Consider the following 23,272-nt stretch of genomic DNA (forward strand, 5'->3'; position numbering starts at 1 on the left):
CCGATGCACTTGCTAATAAATTCGCTCACCGAATGAGCGTGTTCATCAATGTTGTTGTCTGAGACTATCCAGAACATATCCCAGTCCACGTGATCAAAGCAATCTTGAAGCGTGGAATCAGATTGGTCGGACCAGCGTTGAACAGACCTGAGCACGTGCGTTTCCTGTTTTAGTTTCTGTCTATAGGCTGGAAGCAACAAAATGGAGTCGTGGTCAGATTTGCCGAAAGGGCGAGGGAAGGCTTTGTATGCGTCGCGGAAGTTAGAGTAGCAATGATCCAGAATTTTGCCAGCCCGGGTCGCGCATTCGATATGCTGATAAAATTTAGGGAGCCTTGTTTTCAGATTAGCCTTGTTAAAATCCCCAGCTACAATAAATGCAGCCTCAGGATATGTGGTTTCCAGTTTACACAGAGTCCAATGAAGTTCTTTCAGGGCCGTCGAGGTGTCTGCTTGGGGGAGGGGTATACACGGCTGTATATTATAATCGAAGAGAATTCTCTTGGTAGATAATGCGGTCGGCATTTGATTGTAAGAAATTCTAGGTCAGGTGAACAAAAGGACTTGAGGTCCTGTATGTTATGATCACACCACGACTCGTTAATCATAAGGCATACACCCCTGCCCTTCTTATTACCAGAGAGATGTTTGTTTCTGTCGGTGCGATGCGTGAAGAAATCGGGTGGCTGTACCGACTCTGATTATGCATCCCGAGTGAGCCATGTTTCCGTGAAACAGAGAATGTTACAATCTCTGATGTCTCTCTGGGAGGCAACCCTTGCTCGAATTTCGTCTACCTTGTTGTCAAGAGACTGGACATTGGCGAGTAGTATACTCGGGAGCGGTAAGCCCGTCTACGGAGCCTGACCAGAAGACCACTCCGTCTGTGGCGCTGTTGTTTTGGGTCGCGTACTGGGATCAGATCCATTGTCCTGGGTGGTGGTCCAAACAGAGGATCCACTTCGGGAAAGTCGTAATCCTGGTAAGTTGACATTGCTCTTATATCCAATAGTTCTTCCCGGCTGTATGTAATAAGACTTAAGATTTCCTGTGGTAACAGTGTAAGAAATAATACATAAAAAAACAAAAATACTGCATAGTTTCCTAAGAAAGCGAAGCAACCATCTCTGGCGGCGCCATATCACACACGTTTAGTCACAGTAATTAGGCTTCTCCAAGCTCTGATGCTGGTCATTAGTAGCCTACCAAACTTGCTAATTGCCTGGTACTCAGCACTCTATTGTTCCTCTAACCACTATGAAATAAATGCAAATGTATGGAAAATCTAATCAAACACTTCATGAGAGCCCATGAGCTCATGTTGCACAACATTTCTAAAGGCTATGCAATTGCGCGAGAAAACAGTGACAGCCGCTAATAAAAATAGGATTCCATCAGCTTTCTATAGGCTAGGCCTACTATATTTATTTCTCAACTTTCCTAATATTAAGCACATTGCTTATATTTCCAACAGGAGTAAAGCCTACGTGAAAATAAACAATGGGGAAAAGTGTCCTCCATTCGGTATTTAAGTGCATAGATTACATGTATTTTTTCCCGCTGCCCCTGTTTCGAGACAGGTGCATGATAATGGTCCATTCTAAATTAAATGTCAGACATATGATTTAGTACATGTAAAGACAAGATTAAATCAAGAATAGTCTGACGGGTGACAATATCACTTGTGAATTATATATTATCACTTGTGAATGATGCCCAGCATAAGGTAAGAAACAATGCCTTCTTTGGGCAACTTTTTTTAATCAGTCGCACACCTTTTTGAATAGCCTAGCCCATGTGCCTATATGTTTTAATAAGGTTTGTAGTATCACAACTAAATTGGCCAAATACCTTCTTAAAATGAAGCACATTAATCCGCTTTACAAGGGGTGTAGAGCCTAACTGGCATACATAAGCAGCGTGTGAGTTTCAAGTTTGGGGAAGATAATTTTCCACATAAAAATGCACCATTATAATAAAAGCATTACATGCATAACTGCATTTGCGGTCACTTTTGCTAATGGTGTTTTCTGCTAATGGAACATTCACGCTTATAGCCTACTACCATGGGCACATTGCTGCGCTTATAATGTGAAGAAATTGCCTAGTAGCTTACCAACATTTGAAGATAAATACTCTGATTTGTTGAGTCAGCCTCATTGCTTTTAAACGTTTTTTTGATGCTAATGGATGTATTAATTTGGGATCTATCGCATCCCACAACTATGTTTGAAATATGTGTTCCTCGCACAGAATAGGTAGACCTTTGTACTATGGGGAATAGTAGATTGACATAGGATAGTGCTTTTGCTGTTCATTAGGCCTACTCATCTTGTTAGCTGACGGAAAGTAAATGTGGACAATTCTTCCAATATCTTCATTATGCACCTCGGAATTGGATAAGGACGTGCGCAGTTGTATTCCCGATGTGTCGGTCTTCACTTGTAGCCTGTGAGAAAGACCCGATCACGTGACGGAGAGCCATGTAAGTGAAAGACGCTTCGGATTGCACAGCACACTCAGGGAGAAGGGCACAATGCAGCACTGGACCACAAAAGGCATGGATTTTTTTTAGGGTGACTTACAGCCACAAAGGGGAAGCCACCGTGAAATTCAAGGCATTATCAAGTGCTTGTCAAATTGTGAATGAGAGACTACTGGAGTGTGTACAGCCTGCGCAAAAAACAAAGCAGAGCTCATGCCTTTCAAGCCACGTTTTTCAAAATCATCATTAGTCTCATCATGCAGCCTTACAACATTAAAATCTAAACATGTAGCCCAACATTTGTAGAACTACTAAAGTTACATTAATAACACCAAATGAAGCATATAGGAGTACCTATTTCTTTGTTAACCGCTCAACACATAGTAGCCGCATGTGAGCACTCCCTCAAATCATTGAGAAAATATTTATATTTTATTCAGCTTTGTTCAATTGTATTCTTCAGACTATAAAATAATGCCACGGAATTCTAAGCAAATCTTGTCTGCTAAATGAACTAGTGTAGCCCACAGCCATTTGTCATAGCCACATCAGGACAACTCATAGTATGCTATTCTGTTCTTCTGAAATAGACTACATGCTTCTTTAGACCTGTCTAAAATAATAGATTTAATGTGAAGGTGACTTTTTAAAATGTCTTGTAGGCTGTGTGTGGAAGCCAATAGATGCTAAATGTGTTTATGTTAATTAACTGTCAATTACCATGAGGACGACAGTTATTTGCTTGACAATCACCGGCTGACGAAATGTCGTGACCGCCACAGCCCTAGGTGAGGACAATTTGTTTTTTAATAAAGTCTTGGCTGGTTAGGCCTACAGTATGTGAAAGCCTGGTACTACCTTACTCAGGATATCTTCTTGGCTGTAGTCATCCTCTAGGGGCAGCATGGGTGTGAACTGTCCCTACTAGGGACTCTCTACTAGAGGCTCTGGAGTGGCGCAGCAGCCTAAGGCAATGCATCTCAGTGCTAGAGGTGTCACTACCGACACCCTGGTTCGTATCCAAGCTCTATCACGACCGGCCGTGATTGCGAAACCCATTGGGCAGCCCACAATTGGCCCAGCGTCGTCCGGGTTTGGCCGGTGTAGGCCGTCATTCTTAACTGACGTGCCTAGTTAAATGAAGGTTAAATAAATAAAAAATAAATATATATATTCTATACACAGGGCCACTCTGTAGCCAGTTTATTTGGTACACGACGCCGTTCACAAAAATGGTTCTCTCCCACAGACAGTGAGTTCACGTGGCCTGCTATATAAAGCAGGCAGGCAGGCATCAAGGCATTCAGTTACTGCTCGATTAAAAACAAGTGCCAAGTGATCGTCTAGTATCTCAGAAACGTCTGGCCTCCTGGGCTTTTCACGCACGACAATGGTGAGAAACAAAAAAACATCCAGTCAGCAGCAGTGCTGTGGCCAAAAACAGCTCGTTGATGAGAGGTCGAAGGAGAATGGCAAGAATAATGCAAGGTAAGAGGCGGGCCACAAATAACGGCACAGTACAACAATGTGTGCAGAATGGCATCTTGGAACGCACAACTTGTCGGTCCTTGTTACAGATGGGCTATTGTAGCAGACGACCATACCAGGTTCCACTCCTATCGGCTAAAAACAAGAAGTGGCTCCAGTGGGCACGCCATCACCAACACTGGACAATTGAGAAGTGGATAAACATTGCCTAGTCAGACAAATCCCAGTTCCTGTTGCGTCATGCTGATGGCAGAGTAAGGATTTGGAGTAAGCAGCACGAGTCCATGGCCCCATGATGCCTGGTGTCAACGGTACAGGCTGGTGGCGATGGTGTGGGGAAGGTTTCCTGGCTCACGATAGGTCCCTTGATATCAATTGAGCAACGTTTGAGCGCCACACCTTGTAGAATCGATGCCCCGAAGAATTCAGGCTGTTCTGGTGGCAAAGGGGGTCCGACCCGGTACTAGATGGGTGTACCTAATAAACATAATCTGTAGCATCTTACTGAGTATATCTTCTTGGTTGTAGTCGTCCTCTAGGGGCAGCATGTGTGTGAACTGATCTTCTTCCTCCACCAGGTCCAGCCCCTCTGGGACGATAGGGTGGTCCTTAAACCCATCCTTCCTGATAGCAAACATCACTTCGATCATGTACTGCACCCGCTTGTCAATCTCTGACTCGTGAAGGATGTTGCGCAGCCGCTCGAAAATGGCTGAAAACAGAAGAGACAGTGTTTGAATTAGATAACAAGCGAAATGGGACATAAGAACACCAGAGAAATAAAGAAATCCCTTGATTTCTCTGAATGAGCTGTGATGGGAGTGCTAAAAGGATTCTGTAGCTGTGATGGAACTAATGCTTCCTTTTCACAAGCCTGGTCAAACTGTAAGAGCGGACGTGTTCTGCATAGCCATGGACCATTAATGCCCCTAGGGGAGACCTCAGTGTATAGCTATGTACCATTGATGCCCCTAGGGGAAACCTCCGTGAGTTTGAGGCCACACTCCTTGAGGAAGCTGATGGACACCTCCACGCTGTCGTCTGTAGGTCTCTCCAGGAGCAGAGTCAACATCTCCAGACACAAGACCTCATGGGCCACATTCTGATTGACGAGGTGAGCAACAAACTTTGATGCCGTGAGACATTGTGCCTGAAAAAAAAAGAATACAAAATGTATTAGAAAGAGTTAAACAGCTGAGCTCTGAACTTCTCCATAATATGTATCAACGTTATATGTATAAATGAGGCAGGAGTGACTGAAGTAGCTGAAGCAGTCACTGTGTCTTTCCATCACATGGTTATGATGTCAAAACTAAACAAGGCAGCAGCTAGTCACCTTGTCGTTCCTCCGGTAGCCCTTGCGGAAGTTAAGGATGAGTCTCTTGAGGATGAGCTCTCCTATCTGAGGGAACTTAGAGTTGATGATGGCTACCACAGCAGCATAGACGTGGGTGAAGGTGGCCGAAGCACTCTGGGCCTGCAGGGTGGACCTGGCCAGGAGACCTCTGGAGAATGGACATGGACCGACAGACATGGATACGAGACAGACATACAGACAGACAGAGACGGACGGCCAGACAAACACACATTAATGATCTGCACTTAAAAATGACTTAACCAAAATAATCCATGTCTCAAAGCTAAAAAGTAATACAATTGATTGATAAATCAAGCTGGAGCCATTACCTGCCCCTAACAATGTTTTCCTGCAGCAGTTCCTGAATGATCATGGCGATGTTGGACACATTCACCTTGTTGATCAGACCGTTGATGGACTTCTTCAGAGCCTCCCAGCTCATACGCTGGTACGCCAGACTGGAAACAGGAGAAAAATCCTTATCAATCAAATGTATTCATATAGCCATTTTTACAACAGCAGTCAAAAGGCAGTTATAGAGTAACGCAGCCTTACAGCTGCATGCTGAGTTGACTCAGCTCATTTCAGAATGGTGAGTGCAGCAGGGATGTGTGCAACCAAGTAATAATAACAGTACATGCTAACAGTGCATTTCTACAACACACTTTCCACAAAGCAGAACATATTTCAAATTCCTTTCCAAAGCAATACTTCCTAAAATGTCAGTACCTACACAAGACTACCGCAAAACAATTATCTAATTTATAACACCTTCAGCCTGGTTAATAGACATAACTGCTTTTCCCAGTTCCACCGATAAATAAATAATGTTGAAGTCGGAAGTTTACATACACCTTAGCCAAATACATTTAAAACACAGTTTCACAATTACTGACATTTAATCCTAGTAAAAATTCCCTGTTTTAGGTCAGTTAGGATCACCACTATATTTTAAGAATGTGAAATGTCAGAATAATAGTAGAGAGAATGACTTATTTCAGCTTTTATTTCTTTCATCACATTCCCAGTGGGTCAGAAGTTGAAATACACTCAATTAGTATTTCGTAGCATTGCCTTTAAAATGTTTAACTTCGGTAAAACGTTTTGGGTAGCCTTCAACAAGCTTCCCACAATAAGTTGGGTGAATTTTGGCCCATTCCTTCTTACAGAGCTGGTGTAACTGAGTCAGGTTTGTATGCCTCGTTGCTCGCACACGCTTTTTTAGTTCTGCCCAAAAATGTTCTATAGGGCTGAGGTCAGGGCTTTGCGATGGCCACTCCATACATTTACATTTTAGTCATTTCGCAGACGCTCTTATCCAGAGCGACTTACAGTAGTGAGTGCATACATTTTTCCATACTGGTCCCCCATGGGAATCGAACCCACAACCCTGGCATTGCAAGTGCCATGCTCTACCAAGCGAGCCACACAGGATACCTTGACTTTGTAATCCTTAAGCCATTTTGCCACAACTTTGGAAGTATGCTTGGGGTCATTGTCCATTTGGAAGACCCATTTGCGACCAAGCTTTATCCACATAATTTTCTTCCTCATGATGCCATCTATTTTGTGAAGTGCACCAGTCCCTCCTGCAGCAAAGCACCCCCACAACATGATGCTGCCACCTCCGTGCTTCACGTTTGGGATGGTGTTCTTCAGGCTTGCAAGCCTCCCCCTTTTACCTCCAAACATAACGGTGGTCATTATGGCCAAACAGTTCTATTTTTGTTTCATCAGACCAGAGAACATTTTTCCTAAAAGTACGATCTTTGTCCCCATGTGCAGTTGCAAACCGTAGTCTGGCTTTTTTGGAGCAGTGGCTTCTTCCTTGCTGAGCGGCCTTTCAGGTTATGTCGATATAGGACTCGTTTTACTGTGGATATAGATACTTTTGTACCCGTTTCCTCCAGCATCTTCACAAGGTCCTTTGCTGTTGTTCTGGGATTGATTTGCACTTTCCGCACCAAAGTACGCTCATTCTAGGAGACAGAACACGTCTCCTTCCTGAGCAGTATGGCGGCTGCGTGGTCCCATGGTGTTTATATTTGCATACTATTGTTTGTACAGATGAACGTGGTACCTTCAGGCATCTGGAAATTGCTCCCAAGGATGAACCAGACTTGTGGAGGTCTACAATTCTTTTTCTGAGATCCTGATTTCTTTTGATTTTCCCATGATGTCAAGCAAAGAGGCACTGAGTTTGAAGGTAGGCAATGAAATACATCCACAGGTACACCTCCAATTCACTCAAATTATGTCAATTAGCCTATCAGAAGCTTCTAAAGCCATGACATAATTGTCTGGAATTGTCCAAGCTGTTTAAAGGCACAGTCAACTTGGTGTATGTAAACTTCTGACCCACTGAAATTGTGATACAGTAAATTATAAGTTAAATAATCTGTAAACAATTGTTGGAAAAATTACTTGTGTCATGCACAAAGTAGATGTCCTAAACGACTTGCCAAAACCATAGTTTGTTAACAAGACATTTGTGGAGTGGTTGAAAAACGAGTTTTAATGACTCCAACCTAAGTGTATGTAAACTTCTGACTTCAACTGTGTGTGATATATATATATTGATGTGATGCTTTATTCAGGGACCCTAGAGTAGGCTCAGAGTGTACCTGTGTGGACGTGGTGTGTGTGTGTGTGTGTGTGTGTGTGTGTGTGTGTGTGTGTGTGTGTGTGTGTGTGTGTGTGCACGTGCTGAGTGTATGTATGTGCTTGAAGGCTCTGTGAGGAAAGAAGGATAGCAGGCCAGGCTAACTCCTTCGTTGCCCTGCTCTGCTCCAGAAGATCTCATTGAACCAATCACTACTTCATTATCGTCGCCACCTTTTCTGTGTCCCAAATAGCACCCTACTCCTGACCAGGGCCCAAGGCACTCTGATGAAAAGTAGTACACTACATAGGGAGTTGGGTGCTATTTGGGACGCAGAACCTCGTCTCAGGGTACTCGGACTCAAGGCGCCAAAATGCTATTCCAAGAAATGACAGGAAGGTGACTGTGAAAACACCTTGAACTACAGATAGTCTATGTCCGAAATAGCATCCAAGTCCATATAGTACAATGCAGGGATTCCCTATATAGCACTACATAGGGATTAGGGTGCCATTTCAGACAGAAACATAGATATTCACGCCGCTCTTAGAGAATCAGCTGTTCATTTTAGCCTCTAGCTTCAACACCTAGCTCCCACCAGACCAAAAATGATTATCTATTGTGTGGCCATCAACTTACTAGACAGCATCTTAGAATCACTTCATTTAGGGCATTCTTTTATATTAGAAATATGATAATGTTTCATTATTTGATTGTAGTCTTGAGTTTGACTTCACCATCCATGAGTATTTGTTCTGTGATAACAGGCAGATATAGAATCCATAGAATGGATAAAGCCCCTCAGACCACAGCAATCTAAATGGGAATGTCCATTCTAATAATTATATTTCTATGTTTTCAGACAACAGCTTAACTCACCTGCTCTTGTCAGTGATCTGGGCCTGCATCATGCGCAGTTTGGCCGGGGGGATGTAAGCTCCACCAGTCCTGGTCAGGATAGGGTCCAGTTCCTCCTTCTTCTTCTTCACTGGTGGTTCCTCTGCAGCAGGGTCTTTCTGGGCTGGGGAGGGCGACCGGCCTCTCCTCCTGAACTCAGCCTCTCTGTCACGACTCAACTGGCGCTCATAGTATCGGTCCCTGTTACGATCATCCTCCCTTGACCTGTGGTTGAGGCATAGGCAGGTCAATATATCAGTACTTTGGAGATCTTTTTAAGAATGGAGCTAGGGCAAGTCTAAATGTGGCCTACCCTAAATTAGCTGTAAACATGATACAGAACAATCATATTTAGAAAGCCCTTTTTACATTCATCACAAAGTGCTTCACAGTAACTTAGGCCCCAAAGAACAAGCAGAAGTGGCAAGGAAATACCTCCCCAGAAGGAAACCTCAAGTGGAAGCAGCCAAACTGTGCCGTGTTCTGTTTCCGTACCTGCCATAACCTCCTCCACCGTGGCGCCGGTCCCTCTCCCGACTTCTGGAACGGGACCTAGAGCGGGAACTGCGGCGATCACCATCCCTGGAACAACGAGAAACAGATGTAGGGTTGCAAAATTACAGAGACTTTCCCAACGTTACCAGGTTCTTCATAAATACCAGTTGAAGGATTCCCGGAATCAGGAGGGAAGGCCTGGAGAGTAAGGGATGACCTTTAGCTCTTATCTGCAGGTTAAGAGATAGTCACTCACATGTCATCTGGGGTGGGGCTCCTGCCTCTGTTCGCACTCTGGTCATCTGGACCACGCTGGAACATACAACGTCAAAATCCCCCATCTGGTCAGTGTCGACCAACATTACCACATTGCAAACTTTTGTAATCGCATAACGTTAACAGTATGTACGAATATCAGTTGAGGGTTTGTTTCTCGGACAGTCAGACACAGACGAAACCTAGTCCTCAACTAAAAAGCATGGCCAATAAAAAATCTCCACTGACAGTAGGGCTGGGCAGTATATCGTATTTCACGATATACCGGTAGTGACGCACGGACCGGTTTGGGTTTTTACTTAACCTTCTATAATGGTATTTGAATGTTTGTTAAATGTGATATGCCGACCCCATGTGTAACGTCCATAGTTTACTTTGCTACTTCAGTCATCTCTCTCGCTTTCCACACAGACCTAGAACCCGCCCCGTCACTCAAGGACCATATTTTATATGGATTATACTGTCCTCTAGGACACATTTAACACTTTGGTTCCTACACAGTCACATTAACTCCTGCCTGGCATTTTCATTCGTTGTCATGTCAAACACTGTATTCAAAGTACCAACTATTATATTCTAACTATAGAATTAGAATATTCATTATATTGCCATGATTCCAAAAGTTAACTTAAGTGGTTGGTTCTAAATCACAAGTCAAATCACAATTGCAACATTTGGCAAAAAATAAGGCCTAGATTTGGCTGTATGATATGGGTGAACAAAGTGGCAGTGTGGAAATGATCTCAAATGAGCACAGGAAATGCAGAAATCTATGAAAATATTTTGGGGTTGAAAGCATAACACAATCAGAATAGAGAAAGAAACCACTTAGAATGTATGTGTTGCCACACCAGGGTAACACACTACTCATAGGGCAATTTTAGAACTTCTATTTTTCAAAAACATAAAATAGTTGTTTTTTTATACAGTGATACAATATATTGGCCATAACGCCCAGCCCTAACAGAAAGTATTTTGGGGGTGAAGGATTACTTTCCAAACTGTGTCTGGCAAATGGGCCACGAATGTGGCTGCGTCAGTCACTCACCATGATCTGTGCCACACTGCTCTTCATCCTGCGGCCTACTGCCTCATCACTGCTCCCATCGTCAGAGCCGCTGGACTCATCTTCCTCCTGACTGACACTGGCACTGGATGGGGCCCTACTACCCCTGGTGGCTCTGGAGCTGGCTACTCCTGGACTGGCCACTCCAGGACTGCCTAGAACTATGGGGGCCTCTGAGCTGGGGCTGGCTGCTCTGGGATCGTCGGGTCCAGGACTGGCTGCAGGGCTATCTGCCCCCTCTGTAGCTTTCACTGCAGAAAAAAACAAAGTTTGGTTAATAAGTGGCTTTTACTACGCAGTTCTACGTGATATTGTAGGACAAGGTGGAATGTTGTCTAAGTCCAAAATGACATTGTTTTTTCTTGGAGACAAAGTCATACAGTGCTTTCTGAAAGTACTCAGACCGTTGAATTTTTACACATTTTATTACGTTACAGCCTTATTCTAAAATTGATTAAATTGTTTTTTCCCCCTTCATCAATCTACACACAATTCGCCCCTAATGACAAAGCAAAACAGGTTTAGAAATTGTTGCAAATTACAAATAAATACCTGGAATATCACAAGTATTCAGAACCTTTACTCAGTACTTTGTTGAAGCACCTTTGGCAGCGATAACAGCCTCGAGTCTTCTTGGTTATGACACTACAATCTTTGCACACCTGTATTTGGGGAGTTTCTCCCATTCTTCTCTGCAGATCCTCTCAAGCTCTGTCAGGTTGGATGGGGAGCGTCGCTCCACAGCTTTTTTCAGGTCTCTCCAGAGATGTTCGATCGGGTTCATGTCCGAGCTCTGGCTGGGCCACTCAAGGACATTCAGAGATATGTCCCGAAGCCACTGCTGTGTTGTTTAGGATCATTGTCCTGTTGGAAGGTGAACTTTCACCCCAGTCTGGAGCAGGTTTTTAATCAAGGATCTCTGTACTTTGCTCTGTTCATCTTCGCTCGACCCTGACGAGTCTCCCAGTCCCTGCCGCTGAAAAACATCCCGGCAGTTTCCTCCAGAAGTGACGGCTGGCATTCAGGCCTAAGAGTTCAATCTTGGTTTTTAACCTGTTGGGGCTAGGGGGCAGTATTTTCACGGCCGGATAAAAAACGTACGATTTAAACTGGTTACTACTCTTTTCCAGAAACAAGAATATGCATATAATTAGTATATTTGGATAGAAAACACTCTAAAGTTTCTAAAACTGTTTGAATGGTGTCTGAGTATAACAGAACTCATATGGCAGGCCAAAACCTGAGAAGATTCCATAGAGTAAGTGGAAAATTAAAACCAGCCCAAAGAGGACTTTGATGTAGCACCCATTATTGTGAGGGAGACGAGGGCATTGATCAGTTCACAACTGAAGAATAAAAATGCCTTTTAGGGCATCTCTATCAAAAATACAGCATCTCTGCTGTAACGTGACATTTTCTAAGGCTTTCATTGGTTCTCAGAAGGCGCCAGAAAGTTGAACGAAAGCTCTGGGGTCTCTGGGAGAAAAACAGCAAGGGTTTTTGTTAGTGGTCCTTCTGGGAGCAATGACACTGGAGCGCGCATGCACAAGACGACTCCATGTTTTTCTTTCAGTGTTTTGAACGAAAACAACGTGGCTCGGTTGGTATATTATCGCTATTTTACGAGAAAAATAGCATAAACATTTATTTTAAACAGCGTTTGACATGCTTTACAGTACGGTAATGGAATGTTTAGAATTTTTTTGTCACGAAGTGCGTCGGCGCGGCCCCCTTCGGATAGTGACTTGAACGCACGAACAAAACGGAGGATATTTGGATATAACTATGGATTATTTCGAACCAAAACAACATTTGTTGTTGAAGTAGAAGTCCTGGGAGTGCATTCTGACGAAGAACAGCAAAGGTAATCCAATTTTTCTTATAGTAAATCTGAGTTTGGTGAGGGCCAAACTTGGTGGGTGTCAAATTAGCTAGCCGTGATGGCCGGGCTATCTACTCAGAATATTGCAAATTGTGCTTTCACCGAAAAGCTTTTTTAAAATCTGACACCGCGATATCATAAAGGAGTCCTGTATCTATAATTCTTTAAATAATTATGTTTTTTGTCAACGTTAATCGTGGGTAATTTAGTAAATTCACCGGAAGTTTGCGGGGGGTATGCTAGTTCTGAACATCACATGCTAATGTAAAAAGCTGGTTTTTGATATAAATATGAACTTGATTGAACAAAACATGCATGTATTGTATAACATAATTTCCTAGGAGTGTCATCTGATGAAGATCATCAAAGGTTAGTGCTGCATTTAGCTGTGGTTTTGGTTTTTGTGACATATATGCTTGCTTGAAAAATGGGTGTGTGATTATTTCTGGCTGGGTACTCTCCTGACATAATCTAATGTTTTGCTTTCGCTGTAAAGCCTTTTTGAAATCGGACAATGTGGTTAGATAAAGGAGAGTTATCTTTCAAATGGTGTAAAATAGTCATATGTTTGAGAAATTGAAGTTATAGCATTTGTGAGGTATTTGTATTTCGCGCCATGCGATTCCACTGGCTGTTGAATAGAGTGGGACGCTGACGTCCCACTGGCCCAGAGAGGTTTATCAAACCAGAGAATCTTGTTTGTAATATTCTGAGAGTCCTTTAGGTGCCTTTTGGCAAAGTCCAACTGGGCTGTCATGTGCCTTTTACTGAGGAGTGGCTTCTATCTGGCCACTCTACCATAAAGGCCCGATTGGTGGAGTGCTCCAGAGATGGTTGTCCTTCTGGAAGGTTCCCCCATCTCCACAGAGGAACTCTGGAACCCTGTCAGAGTGACCATCGGGTTCTTGGTCACCTCCCTGGGCCCTTATCCCGATTGCTCTGTTTGGCTGGACGGCCAGCTCATGGCTTGGTTTTTGTTCTGACATACATTGTCAACTGTGGGACCTCATATAGACAGGTGTGTGATTTTCCAAATCATGTCCATTCAATTGAATTTACCACAGGTGGACTCTTATCAAGTTGTAGAAACATCTCAAGGATGATCAATGGAAACAGGATGCACCAGAAATAATTTTTGAGTCTCATAGCAAAGGGTCTGAATACTTATGTAAATAAGGCATCTGTTTTTATTTTGTATACATTTGCAAACATTTCTGAAAACCTCTTTTCGCTTTGTCATTATGGGGTAGTGTGTGTAGATTGTTGAGGATTTAAAAATATTTTTGTCATCCATTTTAGAATAAGTTAGAAAATGTGGAAAAAGAGAAGGGGTCTGAATACTTTCCGAATGCACTGTATGTCTTAGCTTCTTTGCGCTTGTTTATTTTTTATTTAACGGGGTGGATCAGCTTTAACATTGCAAATAGATTGTGGCTTCCATCAATGTAATTGCCTGCATCATTTTCAATCCCCCAAATATATTTTACTTTATAAATATATTACTTTAAACATATTTTCCATTATCTTCCCCCAACTAACCCTCCCCTAATGGACAACAACACTTAGACTTCTACTCCCAGCTTATACATACTATATACATTTCATGGACACATATTTTACATGAGTTATCTATTGTTTGTTTTTAATCCCATCCTTCAGCTCCCCTCAACCCCTTCCATCCATCTCTGAACACCATTCAGTTTTGATTTGACATATTTTCAGCTGTGCCGTTTCAAAAAAGATTCTAAACCTACATACATTTTACAGACACAGTATATTTTAACATTAGTGAGCTTGTTTTTTGTTATTTTTAGTCCCAAGCTTCAGCTCCCCTCAACCCTTCCCATCTATCGCTGATCGCTCTCTGTTTTGATTTATATTTTACATACATTTCTTTCAACTGTGCTGTTTCAAAGTTCTGAACCTTTCTATTCTCATAGTTTACAGATTGTAAAAGAAACATTTTTGCTAAGAGTATTATTACATTTTGCTTGCCTGTTGTTGAACATGTTGAATGTGTTGTTAAGGAAAGTGGGATATGGAAATGTGTCTTGAGTGTTTTACAATATGTAGACAATCTACATTCAGACCACAAGCAATCGACAAGCAAACAAGAACGAAAAGGAGCGAGAGTGAACTTCAACTGACATTCAGTTAATGCTCTATATGAGAGAACAGACTGTGCTGAAGGCTTAAGAACAGGAAGGCTGTATTAAATAATTGATGAAGTGCACTGTAGTGGCCTGCTGAGATAGATCCCTAGTTGGACCAGTGACTCATCTCCTGCCCAGTCCTCAGCTCATTCCTTCATGCGTGTTGGCTGATTTCTAAGTAGACTCTGACAATGTTAACTTAGCACATCATGCAGTTATTACAGCAAACCTTTTCAAGAAACAATGAAACATGAAAGTTGAATATTGTGAGAATAACTTCAAGCGCTGTCTATGCATACAGCGAGACAATTACAAAATCACTTGAGAATAAGAGTGGTCTACTAATTTCATAGCTGGAATCCCAAAGCAGTGCGGAGTGTCTTGCAGGCAACTGCCATCAGAGTTAAAAGGTCTCCGACAGCAATATCAAGTTCTAGATGCTACCACAGCACTCGGCTCTGTTACACACACACACACACACACACACACACACACACACACACACACACACACACACACACACCTCTGCAATGCATTGTTGAGAATTGGCACTGTGCGATTTGCATAATACCAATTCTAATATTCAATGTTGACACAGGAATGAAATGTTATTTGTCACGTGCCGAACACAACAGGTGTAGACCTTAGTGAAATGCTTACTTACCCTTAACCAACAACGCAGTTAACATGGTTTTTTTTTTTTAAAGAAAGTATTTACTAAAATAAACTAAAGTAAAAAATAATTAAAGAGCAACAATAAAATAACAGTAGCGAGGCTATATACAGGGGGTACCGGTACAGAGTCAATGTGAGGGGCACTGGTTAGTCGAGGTAATATGTACATGTAGGTAGAGGTAAAGTGACTATTCATGGATAATAAACAGAGTAGCAGCTGCATAAAAATGGGGGTGGGGTGGGGACTAGAGGTCGACCGATTATGATTTTTCATCGCCGATACCGATTATTGGAGGACCAAAAAAAGACGCAAACTATTTTTTTTATTTATATACATATACATATACATATATATATATATATATATATATATACACATATATATACACACATACATACACATATACATACATATATACATACATATACATACATACATACATATATACACATACATACACACATACATACATACACACATACATACACACACACACACACATACATACACACACACACACACACATACATACATACATACATACATACATACATACATACATACATACATACATACATACATACATACATACATACATACATACATACATACATATATACATACATACACATACATATACACACATACATATATACATATATACATACATACATACATACATACATATATACATACATACATACATACATACATATATACATACATATATATACACACACACACACTTAATGACAAATACAACAATACTGAATGAACACTTATTTTAACTTAATATAACATATAAATAAAATCTATTTAGTCTCAAATAAATAATGAAACATGTTCAATTTGGTTTAAATAATGCAAAAACACAGTGTTGGAGAAGAAAGTAAAAGTGCAATATGTGCCATGTAAAAAAACTAACGTTTAAGTTCCTTGCTCAGAACATGAGAACATATGAAAGCTGGTGGTTCAATATTCCCAGTTAAGAAGTTTTAGGTTGTAGTTATTACAGGAATTATGACGCGTCAACTATTTCTTTCTATACCATTTGTATTTCATATACCTTTGACTATTGGATGTTCTTATTGTCACTTTAGTATTGCCAGCATAATCTTGCAAGCTGATAGGCTTGATATCATAAACAGCGCTGAGCATCAAGCATTGCTAAGAGCTACTGGCAAAACCCAGTAAAGTGCTGTTTGAATGAATGCTTACGAGCCTGCTGCTACCGCTCAGTCAGACTGCTCTATCAAATATCAAATCAGAGTTAATTATAATATAATAAACAGAGAAATACAAGCTTTTGGTCATTAATATGGTAAAATCCGGAGACTATCATTTCGAAAACATAACGTTTATTCTGTCAGTGAAATACAGAACCGTTCCGCATTTTATCGAACAGGTGGCAACCCTAAGTCTAAATATTGCTGTTACATTGCACAACCTTCAATGTTATGTCATAATTATGTAAAACTCTGGCAAATTAATTACGTTCTTCACACAGTTCGCAACGAGCCAGGCTGCCCAAACGGTTGCATATACCCTTACTCTGCTTGTACTGAACACAAGAAGTGACACAATTTCCCTAGTTAAAAGAAATTAAAGTTAGCAGGCAATATTAACTAAATATGCAGGTTTAAAAAAAATATACTTCTGTGAATTGATTTTAAGAAATGCATTGATGTTTATGGTTAGTTACATTTGTGAAACGATTGTGATTTTTTCACCGGCACCGCATTGATTATATGCAATGCAGGACAAGCTAGTTAACCTAGTAATATCATCAACCATGTGTAGTTAACAAGTGATTATGTGAAGATTGTTTTTTTTATAAGATTAGTTAAACGCTAGCTAGCAACTTACCTTGGCTCCTTGCAGCCACAAGGTCCTTTTAACCTCTATGGGCTAGGTGGGACGCTTGCGTCCCACCTACTCAACAGCCAGTGGAATCCCGTGGCGCGTTATTCAAATACCTTAGAAATGCTATTACTTAAATTTCTCAAACATATGACTATTTTACACCATTTTAAAGACAAGACTCTTGTTAATCTAACCACACTGTCCGATTTCAAAAAGGCTTTACAACGAAAGCAAAACATTAGATTATGTCAGCAGAGTACCCAGCCAGAAATAATCAGACACCCATTTTTCAAGCTAGCATATAATGTCACAAAAACCAAAACCACAGCTAAATGCAGCACTAACCTTTGATGATCTTCATCAGATGACACTCCTAGGACATTATGTTATACAATACATGCATGTTTTGTTCAATCAAGTTCATATTTATATCAAAAACCAGCTTTTTACATTAGCATGTGACTAGCATTCCCACCGAACACTTCCGGTGAATTTACTAAATTACTCACGATAAACGTTCACAAAAAACATAACAATTATTTTAAGAATTATAGATACAGAACTCCTTTATGCAATCGCTATGTCCGATTTTAAAATAGCTTTTCGGTGAAAGCACATTTTGCAATATTCTGAGTAGATAGCCCGGCCATCACAGGCTAGCTATTTTGACACCCACCGAGTGCGGTACTCACCAAACTCAGAATTACTATTAGAAAAATTGGATTACCTTTGCTGTTCTTCGTCAGAATGCACTCCCAGGACTTCTACTTCAATAACAAAATGTTGGATTGGTTCCAAATAATCCATAGTTATATCCAAATAGCGGCGTTTTGTTCGTGCGTTCAAGACACTATCCGAAGGGTAAAGAAGGGTGACGCGCCTGACGCGTTTCGTGACAAAAAATTTCAAAATATTCCATTACCGTATTTCGAAGCATATCAAACACTGTTTAAAATAAATTTTTATGCAATTTTTCTCGTAAAAATGCGATAATATTCCGACCGGGAAACCCTGTTTTCGTTCAAAGACCAAAAAATAAAAACATGGTGTCGGCTCGTCCACGCGCCTCCAGTCTCATTGTTCTCAGATCGACCACTATCCAAATGCGCTACTGTTTTTCAGCCATGGCCTGCAAAGTCACCATTCATCGTTCTGGCGCCTTCTGAGAGCCTATGGGAGCGTTAGAAAATGTCACGTTATGCCAGAGATCCCCTGTTTTGGTTAGAGATGATCAAGAAGGCCAAGAAATAGTCAGAGAGAGCGCTTCCTGTTTGGAATCTTGAGTTCTGTTATACTCACAGACACCATTCAAACAGTTTTAGAAACTTTAGGGCGTTTTCTATCCAAATCAAACAATTATATGCATATTCTAGTTACTGGGCAGGAGTAGTAACCAGTTAAATCGGGTACGTTTTTTATCGGGCCGTGCAAATACTGCCCCCTATCCCCAACAGGTTAACGCTGCACTCGCGTAACAGGTGGTCAGCCTGCCACGTAGTTTCCTCGTGGATTGCAATGGCCATAATCGGCATCCAAAAAGGCTGATTATCGATTGTTATGAAAACTTGAAATCGGCCGACCTCTAGTGGGGACAATGCAAATAGTCCAGGTAGCCATTTGATTAGCTGTTCAGGAGTCTTATGAACAGTCAATGACTAGGGAGGCTAGAATCTTTGGCAATTTTTTGGGCCTTCCTGACACCGCCTGGTATAGAGGTCCTGGATGGCAGGAAACTTGGCCCCAGTGATGTACTGGGCCGGACGCACTACCGTCTGTAGTGCCTTGCAGTCGGAGGCCGAGCAGTTGCCATACCAGGTGGTGATGCAACCAGTCAGGATGTCCTCGATGGTGCAGCTGTAGAGGTTGTTATCCTGGAACCACACTACCAGGTCTCTGACCTCCTCCCTATAGGCTGTCTCATCGTTGTCGGTGATCAGGCCTAACACTGTTGAGTCGTCGGCAAACAATGACAGTGGAGTCGTGCTTGGCCATGCCGTCATCAGTGAACAGGGAGTACAGGAGGTGACAGCATGCACCAGAGGGGCCCCTGTGCTGAGGATCAGCGTGGCAGATGTGTTGTTACCTACCCTTACCACTTGGGGGTGGCCCGTCAGGAAGTCCAGGATCCAGTTGCAGAGGGAGGTGTTTAGTCCCAGGGTTCTTAGCTTTGTGATGAGCTTTGAGGGCACTATGGTGTTGAATGCTGAGCTGTAGTCAATGAATAGCATTCGTACTTAGGTGTTCCTTTTGTCCAGGTGGGAAAGGGCAGTGTGGAGTGCAATAGAGATTGCATCATCTGTGAATCTGTTGGGGCGGCATGCAGATTGGAGTGGTCTAGGGTTTCTGGGATAATGGTGTTGATGTGAGCCATCAACACCATTACAGCCAAGACCTGTTCAAAGGTCTTACTCACATCGGCTCGTCCTGTAATTATGCTTTGCCTGTGTGATGGTTCATCGGAGGGCATAGCAGGATTTCTTATAAGCGTCCAGGTTAGAGTCCCGCTCCTTGAAAGCGGCAGCTCTACCCTTTAGCTCAGTGTGGATGTTGCCTTTAATCCATGGCTTCTGGTTGGGGTACATATGTATGGTCACTGTGGGGACGACGTCATCGATTAAGTTATTGATGAAGCCATTTGTAACCAAAAGAGAGTAAGAATGTTCCTCTTTCCCTTTGTGCAAGAACACAAATAGCATAATTCGCTACTGGACTTCTGTGGGGGGAAATGCAACAGCTCTAACCCTATTCTCTAACCCTACTTTTGCCCAGAGCACCATGAGCCCTGGTCAGAATTAGTGCACTGAATAGTGAATAGGGTGGCATTTGGAATAGAAAGCCCTGGGTGTTACAGAGGAACTTGTTAAGGGACTATCAGCAGCAGACAGCACATTCTGTGCTCTGACAATTTTCAAATGCCCTTGGGTTGAGGGCGGCTTGTGCTGCTCTGCCCTCTCTCTCTCATCCCTCACTCTCCTCTCTCTCAGAGCAGAGGAAGGATTTGCAACAGCTTAACAGAAGGGATGATTGAAAGCATTATCTGGACAATAAGAGGCTAAAACTAGGCTATAACTGTCTGTCAGTGATGAGGATGAGAAACCACGGAGACCTGGAGTGTTTGATCAGATAAACAACAGATGGGAGATAGCAGGATCCAAGGTTCAACAAGGCCGGCGCAAAAAATATATGGGTTCTTCTAAACAGAATCTGATCGTAGATAGCCTAGTTGTTCATTTTATACCACCAGTCAAGGGTTTATTTTGTAAGTGATAAGATTTCATCACACGTTTTAAAACAAAAGGTAGCTTTTTAGATGTTTATCTAGGCCTATTACATAGATTACAATTACAATTTATCTTCAGGTAACAAAACCTTTGTTAAGCTGAGCAAAAAGTCATTTCCACTCACTGCTGCTCCTCTGCTGTGCCACATCATTCTCCCTTTCTCCTTCCTCTGACGGGCTCCTGCTCCCGCGGGGCTGACCCATGCCACTAGACCTGGAATGCTGGAGGACGTACAGAGGACACAGCTGGTTTAGACTACATGGATATCTGAACTGAAGTTTGATGTTATGTTTTATGAAAGCAAAGGGCCTGGAAACAAATGGTAATGCAAGCTGCTCACAGAACAACAAACCCCTCCTTGAGCAGAGACATTAAAATGCATAACAGCAGGCAAATTAATATCATTACTGACATCATGTTGTAGGCCACTGGGCCAATGTGCTCTGGCTGCCACTGCTGGAAGGAAACTGAAATCAGAGGCCGTAGTGTAGAGGTTATATAAACACAGGTTATAATAAACCTGAAGGAAGCTAAATTATGCCTGCAATTAGCCTATATGCACCAGCAACGCCTGTGTCTGCAACCACAACAGTACAAGACATCTCAAAGGAAGTGGTCATTTTTCCATTTTCCAACCATGCTGCCTCTAGCTCAGCTTCAATCCAAATGCAATGTGCTCTATCAGCAGGCCTATGCCTGTCTGAGCTCATCCCTCGTGTGTTGCTGAGGCGAGTCTCACTGGGCTGAACCAGTCCCTGATGGAGATGGATAGGGAGCTGGGTAGGAAAGAAAAAGGCAACTAAAAGCAACAACCCACGGCTACGCTTTGCTGCCAGATGCTTTCCACTGCATAAATGAAACGCGTCATGAAATTAGACTGTGCCTCTAACATTCAATGACAAACTGCCAAGCTGCTGGGAATCTAACTATGAACATAGGGGAGACACCCGTCTGCAGATAGCTAACGTTAGACACTGTCATGTTTTCTGTCAATCAATGTGTACACAAACATAGCTAGCTAACAAAACCCTAGTAGCGGGCGACACACTGACAATGTTGAACAAGAGGTTTGGACTGAAATGTACACCATTGTTCCATGTTTCCGTTATCATGTTTTTGTTTTTATGTGGCGTAGCTAGCTAGCTAACATCGATATGAAACTAGTTAGCTGCTGCTAGCGATTTTATTTTTACCCAACAATAAAACATTAACATTTTACTGACCAACGGACTATCTAGCAATCTAACTAACTACCCAGTAACTAGCTAGTTACGTCGAGGCGAAACGGCAACTAACCCCTTGCTACATGGCTAGTGTTTAGCTACAAATGCGCTCTCCTCCATGTGTGCCACTTCTTGCATTTGAGAAGCGCGATAAATAACTTTGCTAGCCTGGCTAAAACACAACTTAGAATAACTAATACTTCCGTATTCATGTATGGTCTTTCATCTTTCGTGGATTTATATGAGTATATACTTCTTACCTCTTCTTTAGAAGTAGAGCTCAACTCCAATGCTAAATCGATGTCGTTTGTCTTTGTAGCCATTTCCCCCCTGTACTCTTCCGCAAGTTTTGCTACGGATAGCAGTAAGGACCAAAAAGAACGCACGTAAACGCGAAATCAATGAGGCCTACTGTTCTAATGTAATTTGCAAGCGAACAAATCAAACAGCAAAGTATATTAGCTATGTTGCCGTACACCGCAAAATGCGAGTGCCCTGTATGATGATCTCAGATATGAGGATTAGTGATGCGCTGATTTACTCAACCCTGTAGGTCGGTCATCAAAGGGATACTTTATCTACTTTACCTGATTCAGATGAACTCGTGGATACCATTTGTATGTCTCCATGTACAGCACAAAGGAAGGTAATTTTGCGAGCCGATAGAATACCACAGTATGAGTCATAATACCTATAAAACCTAGCAGTCAAACAGGGAAATGGTTCCGATCGTTTTTCCACCATACATTTTTCCATGGGGGATTTTAGAAACACTTAAGATAATGGCCGTTTTTCATGTAGGCATACCCTGGTGTGTCGTTTTGATAACCGTGTAAATCTCTCTAGGAGAAGGTGACTTTTATCAATATATTCACCTGTATTTACCCCCCAAAATGAAACGCTAATTAGCTGCTAATGTGGCTTTCATAAAGAACTACAAATGCCATGATGCTCTGGGCGAGACTGACGAATTGAGGCGAATGTAAGAATCTCTGGATTAACTCTAATTTTAGCTAAATGTAACAATAAATTGGCAAAATTTATTTCAATTGACAATTCTGAGAACTGTCTTGTGCAGGTTTTAAATTGTCACAATACCTTTTAGCAAAAGTGTCAGCTTGAGATCACGGCAGTAGCTTGCAGGGATTTCTAGTTTTGCACGATGTCTCCTTTGATGCTAATTATCATTTTTGAATCAGAGCGTAAATGGAGCCAAATATATTGATAAAAGTCGCTTTGTCCGAGAGATTTACATGGTTCTATAAACGTCACACCATGGTAAGCCTAAATGAAACACATCCCTTATTTTAGGTGTTTATAAAATCCTGTATGGAATAAAATGTATGATGGGGACCATTTCCCTGTTTGACAGCTAGGTTTTATGACACCTCCACAGTGGGGCTCTATGCTAACTAGCGTTAGGCACTGACTATGGGTATCTGCTACCATGCTAGTAGATACCCACAGACTAAGTCATTACGCTAACGCTAATTAGCATTAGCTCGCGAAACTTCCTCTAACTTCCTTCA

General features: G+C 42.0%; 1 protein-coding gene across 2 annotated transcripts in view; it reads right to left on the reverse strand.

Annotated features, from left to right (window-relative positions):
* LOC106586461 (pre-mRNA-splicing factor CWC22 homolog) overlaps positions 1-22,387 on the reverse strand; it is a 60,820-nt gene extending 38,433 nt beyond the window's left edge. Inside the window, exons 1-10 of one of the 2 annotated variants that reach the window (XM_014173806.2) lie at positions 22,331-22,387; positions 20,645-20,741; positions 10,648-10,916; positions 9,580-9,635; positions 9,324-9,410; positions 8,811-9,053; positions 5,659-5,787; positions 5,309-5,477; positions 4,933-5,122; positions 4,478-4,684 (exon numbers count right to left, since the gene is read on the reverse strand). In XM_014173806.2, the coding sequence (XP_014029281.1) occupies positions 4,478-4,684; positions 4,933-5,122; positions 5,309-5,477; positions 5,659-5,787; positions 8,811-9,053; positions 9,324-9,410; positions 9,580-9,635; positions 10,648-10,916; positions 20,645-20,741; positions 22,331-22,372 (1,489 nt within the window). In that variant the 5' untranslated portion in view covers positions 22,373-22,387. Of the gene's footprint in view, positions 1-4,477; positions 4,685-4,932; positions 5,123-5,308; positions 5,478-5,658; positions 5,788-8,810; positions 9,054-9,323; positions 9,411-9,579; positions 9,636-10,647; positions 10,917-20,644; positions 20,742-22,003; positions 22,128-22,330 lie in introns of those variants that run through there. The other variant, XM_014173807.2, reaches the window with a different exon arrangement.
* Between the last annotated feature and the right edge of the window lie 885 nt (positions 22,388-23,272).

This window comes from Salmo salar, chromosome ssa25 (genome assembly GCF_905237065.1).
Source record: "Salmo salar chromosome ssa25, Ssal_v3.1, whole genome shotgun sequence".
NCBI lineage: Eukaryota > Metazoa > Chordata > Actinopteri > Salmoniformes > Salmonidae > Salmo > Salmo salar.